The 6,375-nt window shown below is 41.8% G+C and overlaps 1 protein-coding gene across 1 annotated transcript in view; it reads left to right on the top strand.

The window, feature by feature from the left end:
- Nucleotides 1–6,375, top strand: part of PCNT (pericentrin) — a 127,504-nt gene that overhangs the window by 84,629 nt on the left and 36,500 nt on the right. Inside the window, exons 30-31 of the mRNA XM_019628028.1 lie at nt 2,525–3,214; nt 4,072–4,174. Coding sequence (XP_019483573.1) covers nt 2,525–3,214; nt 4,072–4,174 — 793 coding nt within the window. The remainder of the gene's footprint in view (nt 1–2,524; nt 3,215–4,071; nt 4,175–6,375) is intronic.

Consider the following 6,375-nt stretch of genomic DNA (forward strand, 5'->3'; position numbering starts at 1 on the left):
GACTCACGGCAACCCAACTCCAGGTCGAGCTGTTGTTCAGCATCTTAGCTGTAGAGGGCAGCATCACTGGCCCTCACATGTGGGATCTGAACCGGGGCCCTCTGGCGTCCCAAGCCAGTTCTTAACCAATGCGCCACTCGGCCGGCCCTCTTTTCAGTTTTTGATGTCACAAAATTACATCTTTATACCTGTGTGCCCCCAAACGTAAATAATTCTTTTAAATGCATTAATCTCTTAAATTATGTAGAAAACAAATGTGAAGTTACAAACCACTGTTGCAGCAACATTAGCTGTTATAATTGCCCATATATTTATCTTTACTGAGATCTTTGTTTCTTCTATGGCTTCAGGTGACTGTCTAGTGGCCTTTCATTGTCACCCTGCAGGAACTCCTTGAGCATTTCTTGCAGGGCAGGTCTAGTGGTGACAAACTCTCTCAGCTTTTGTCCATCTGGGAATGTTTTAATTTCTTCTTACTCTTGAAGTACAGTTTGCTGGATATTGGATTCTTAGTTGACAAGTTTTGTTTGTTTTTTATTCTTTTAGCGCTTTGAATATATTGACCCACTGTCCTCTGACCTCCAAAGTGTCTGATAAGAAATCTGCAGAATATCTTACTGAGGAGCCTTTGTATGTGACATGTCACTTTTCTTTTGCTGCTTTCAAAATTATCTCATTGTCTTTTGAAAGTTTGGTTGTAATGTGTCTTGGTGTAGGTCTCTGAGTTCATATACTTGGAGTTTGTTGAGCTTATTGGATGTTTATATTCATACCTTTCATCAAATTTGGAAAGTTTCCAGTCGTTACATCCTCAAATATTCTGCCTCCTCTCTCTCTTCTCCTCTGGGGCTTGCAAGTGAGTACACTGGTCCACTGGGCAGTGTCCCACAGGTCCCTTAGGCTCCATTCACTTTCTCATCTCTTTTCTTTCTTTTCCTCAGACTCCATAACGTCCATTGCTCCGTCTTCAAGTTCACCAACCTTTCTTCTGCCTCCTCAAGTCTACCTTTGAATCCCTCTAATGAATTTTTCTTTCTTTTTAAAAAAATTTCAGTTATTGTACTTTTCAGCTTCAGAATTTTTTTTTGGTTTCTTTTTAGGTTTTCTGACTCCTTATTGATGTTTCTGTTTTGTTCAAACATTAGTGTTTTCTTAACATTCTCTGCATGTTCTTTTAGTTCTTTGAGCACCTTTAAGACAGTTGCTTAGAGTCTTTTGTATAGTAGATCTGCAATCTGGTCTTATTCAGAGACAGTTTCTGTTGATGTATTTTTCTACTCCGAATGGGCCATACTTTACTGTTTTCTTGTATGCTTCATGAGTTTGTTGTTGTTGTTGAACACTGAGCATTTGAATCTAATGTGGTAAATCTGGAAGTCAGAATCTCCCACTTTCTCAGGGTTTGCTGTTTTTTTTGTTAATTGTTTGTGTTTGGTTTTGATTGTTTTAGGCTGTGTCTGTGCTGAGGATCAGCCTGTGGTGTGAGCTCAAGGTCTTTCAGCTCTTTCTCTAGCCTGTGCCTTTCCCTGAACACACACGGTCCACACACTTTCTAAATTCCTCTGTATATGTAGTTGATTTTGAAAGTCCTTGTTTTTAATTTATCCCCAAAATGAAAAAGGAAAAATGCAGGGATAGAAAAAATGGCACCAGCCCTTCAAGCCCCCTGGACATCACTTCATCCAGAGCGGAAGGGGCCACAGCCATGGCCTCCCATCTCTGTGTGCACCAGTCAGAGAACAGTTTCCCATTGCCTGGAGGACAGGGTTCTTTTTGCCCACCTGCCTCCCAAAATCTGTGTACAAGTTGCTCCAGGAACACAAACACAGTTGCCTGCTGTGGGGCTGGGGGCTGGAGGACAGGTAGCTGCTATTCTGCTAAGAGGTAAAGTTGACCCCGATTGACCACAGTTTACCATCCAAGCCTGCGTCAGGAAGTTGCAAGCCTTCAGCAAACGCTGGAGTTCCACAGTAGGTCCGCAGACAAGATTCTGCCAGCGCAGTTGCTGTCTAGGTGGGGACAGAACCCTGGTACTCTCTGCTCCGCTCTCTTCCCAAAATCCTCTTCAGCAGTTGTCTTTTAGGCAGTGAGCTGTAAGCCTTGACTCTGTCTTTCAAGAAATTAAAAAAACTTGAAATCTTAAGCATCTCGCAGCGGCTCTCAACCTTCCTAATGCCGCGACCCCTTAATACAGTTCCTCATGTTGTGGTGATCCCCAACCATAAAATTATTTTCGTTGTTACTCTATAACTGTAATTTTGCTACTGTTATGAATCGTAATGTAAATATCTTTTTGTTTTCCGATGGTCTTAGGCGGCCCCTGTGAAAGGGTCGTTCAGCCCCCAAAGGGGTCGTGACCCACAGGTTGAGAACTGCTATCTAGAGGGACCAAAGGGCTCGTGATGGAGTCTCATCATTAAATACTCGCACAGTCTCTGAAATTGACTGACAAATACCAGACAGACAAATATTACACTGTCTAATTCAATCATTTTACTGTTTGCATGTTCTTTTTTACCTGCAGGATAAGGAGAAACTGCTGGAAGATTGTAAGCTGAGGAAAGTTGACCTCCTAACTCAGGTGAAACAACTTCAAGAAAAACTGAACCGTCTGGTATATTCTATGACCTTCCAGAACATCGAGACAGAGGATTTCAAATCTCAACAGCCACTGGCGTTTTCTGATCTTTTAGAAAACAGTTCGAGTGATAGTTCCAATGACGGTGAAGAACCTGACAAATTGCCTCCTATGGAAGCATTTACTATCAATGAAACCACATGGGATTTAGTTGATGTTATTGGAAATCAGGATTCATGGATAAGAAATGAAAAACCAAATGTCCCCATGGAAGAGAAGGTAGATTTCCAGGATGGGTCACTGGGGAGCCTGCACAGTAGCTGCAGTGACCTAACCCCCAGCGAGGGGGCTGAGCCCTTGAGGAACGCACTCAGCGCCATGGACGTGTCCTGGAGCTCCCCCGAGGTCATCAGGAAGGACTCGACCCTCGAGCCTCTGTCCAGCCTGCCCCTGACGCCCTGCTTGGATGCCTCCTTGAGCGACAAGACGGGCACCTCGCTGCTCCAGGCCGACCAGCCGGGGCTGCTGTGCTCCCTGGCCGGGTCAGCAGCAGCACAGGCCCCTTGCTGGGCCGAGTCCCTGTCCGCTGCGGACAGGACTCCCTCTGCTGACTCCCACGTGCAACGGACAACTGTGGTAGGTGTTGTCCCCTGAGTGCTGCCCTGGTTCAGCGTCTGTAGGGTGCCCAGGTCCCCAGGGTGTTCCCATGGGACTGTGTCAGTGTGCTTCTTGGTGTCACAGCAGCAGCATTGTTGGTTCACCTCCTGGCAGGCCTGTGGGCGGGCGTGGGTGGACGCCTCAGTGTCCCCTGTCAGCTGTGTGAAGGGACGGTCAGCTTTGTCAGCACTAACCCAAAGCCACTGTAACGTGAACGCTTAGAGAGACACCCCCGTGGTTTGTAGAACTATGGGAGGTGCCTCCGTCCTCCTCAGATGTCCACCCAGGACTGATTGTCTTCCCTAATGCTGATGTGGACAGGTCCAGTCATGAATTCGTCCTTGTGGACGGTTTGCATGCAGGGTCTCCGCCTGGAATGTGTGTTTTAGATTTACTTTCAGTTGTATTGCATATGTAAGAGGCTCCACGTAGAATGCTAGTTAGTTTCAAGAGCACTTCCATTTATTTTTTTGAGATAGATTATAGTTTTCCTAACATAGTGTTAATACTTTGTGTATCTTGGGTCCGATAAAATAAAAAGTAAGTTAGGGGATACATGTTACCTGAAGTATCCATAAACTGCCATTTCATGCAGAAGTATTTAATCTGAAATATTAGCTAGTGACTTCGCTGGACTCCTAGAGAACTGTGGGTGATTCGATTGAATTAGCAGAAGCGTGTGGCCTCCGTGTGTCTATAAGCTTTGAACACTTTTATTTGGGTTTTGTGTGGGAAGGTGATAAATTCAGGCCTTAGAAAGTGTCCACGTGGCAAGTTCAAGACCATGATGTAATAAGTTATTTTGTGACCATTTACAATTCTACCTGTTTGAACAGGAGAAAGATGTTGAGGATTTTATCACAACGTCTCTTGATTCTCAAGAAAAGTCAAGATCACCTCCTCTTGGGTTAGAAGGAAAAAGTGATGGAAGTGAAAAAAGTGAGTCCGTCACCTTTTTTAAACCTTTCGTTGTTGCAATTTCAGACTTGAGGGCTCCCAGCGCCCGCGTGCCCTTCACAGGCTCCCAGTGCTGGCGCTGGCTCGTCCGCTGCGCGGGCGCCCTGCTTGCTCTTCTCTCTCTCACGTTTGAAGCTTCCTCCNTGAAGCTTTTGCAGTATGTTTTCTCAGTTTTATAATTTTAGGTCTTACTTTAAGTCTTTGATCCATTTTGAGTTAATTTTTGTATATGGTGTTCAGTAAGGGTCCAACTTCATTCTTTTGCATGTGGGTGTCCAGTTTTCCCAGCACCATTGTTGGAAAGACTGTCCTTTCCCGACTGAATGGTTCTGGCAACCTTGTTAAAAATGATTTCACTATGTGAGGATTTATTTCTGGGCTCTCTATTCTTCTGGTCTATATATCTGTTTATATGTCAGTACCACACTATTTTAATTCCTGTAGCTTTGTAGAAAGTTTTGAAACCAGGAAGTGTGAGCCCTCCAGCTTTGTTCTTTTGCATGATTGTGTTAGTTATTCTTGGGTCCTTTAAGATCCCATTTGAATTTCTGGATGGGTTTTTCTCTTTCTCCAAAAAAAAGGTCATTGGAATTTTGATAAAGATCGCATTGAATTTGTAATGCACTTTTGACATCTTGACATTAAGGAAGTCTTTCAGTTTATAAACATGAGATGTACTTTCATTTATTTATGTCTGCCTTAATTTCAGCAGTGTTTTGCAGTTTTCATTATACAACTCTTTTACCTTCTTGGTTAAGTTAATGCTTGTTTCTTTTTTGGTTTGTGATGCTATTATAAATGAAATTGTTTTCTTAATTTCCTTTTCAGATTGTTCATTGTTTGTATATACAAATGTAGCTGAGTTTTGTATGTTGACTTTGTATCCTCTGCTGAATTTTTAAATTAATTGTAACAGTTTTTTTGTGGACTCTTTAGGGTTTTCTACCTGTGAATATAGATAGTTTTACTTCTTCCTTTCCAATTTGGATGCTTTTTAAATTTTATTTTATTTTATTTATTAATTGCTCTCGTGAGGACTTCCAATACTATGTTGGAGAGAAGTGGTGAAAGTGGGTGTCCTTGCCTTGCTCTCAGAGGAGAAGCTTTCAGTCTGTCACCATTGACTGATTTCCACTGTGTTTCTCATGTATGGCTTTTATTATGTTAAGGTCATTTATTTCTAATTATAGTTATGATGAATGTTTTTATCATAAAAGGGTGTTGAATTTTGTCAAGTGCTTTTCTGCATCGATTGAGAAGACGTGATTTTTTTTCTTTCATTTTGTTAATGTGTATGTTACACTGATATTCCTGTGTTGAACTATTCTTGCATTCCAGGAGGAAACACCACTTGATCATGCTATATAATCCTTTTAATCTGCTGTTGAATTTGATTTTTTGGTATTTTGTTGAGGATTTTTGCATAAATATTCATAAGGAATATTGGTTTGCAGTTTTCATTTCTTGTAGTGTGTTTGGCTTCAGTATCAAGGTAATGCTGCCTCATAGGCATTCCCTCTTCTTCTGCCCGTGAAAGAGCGGTCTTCCTTAGAGAGTTCTGATATAATTTTTTCCTTAAATGTTTGCTAGAATTCACCAGTGAGCCCTCTGAACCAGTGAGCTCCCTCCTAGTCAGTGTTTTGGAAAAGTTTGAGAAGGATTGGGATTAGTTCTGTAAATGTTTGCTAGAATTCACCAGTGAAACCATCAAGTCCAGAGCTTTGTTTTGTTTTGAGATTACGGAGTACTGATTCTGTCTCCTTTTTTGTCTCTTGTAACCTTTCTTGCTTTAAATTTATTTTGTCTCACATTAGTATGGCCATCCCTGCTCTCTTTTTGTTAGTATTTGCATGGACTGTTTTTTCCATTATTTCACTTTCAACCTATTCATCATGTCTTTGGGTCTAAAGTGTGTCTCTTGTAGACAGCATATAGTTAGAGCGTGTGTGTTTTATCCATGCCCCCAGCCTATGTCTTTGATTGGAGAGCTTTAATTCATTTAAAGTAATTACTGGTAAGGAGGATGTATTCTTGTCATTTAGCCATTTGTTTTCTGTATACCTTGTAAGGTTTTTGTTTGTTTTTGGTCTCTCAGTTCCTGCATTACTGTCCTCACTTGTGTTTAGTTGATTTTTAGAGTGAAAGATTTAAATTCCTTTCTCATTCCTTTTTGTGTGTATTCT

The sequence above is a fragment of the Hipposideros armiger genome, unplaced genomic scaffold (assembly GCF_001890085.2).
Source record: "Hipposideros armiger isolate ML-2016 unplaced genomic scaffold, ASM189008v1 scaffold_745, whole genome shotgun sequence".
Classification (NCBI taxonomy): Eukaryota; Metazoa; Chordata; class Mammalia; order Chiroptera; family Hipposideridae; genus Hipposideros; species Hipposideros armiger.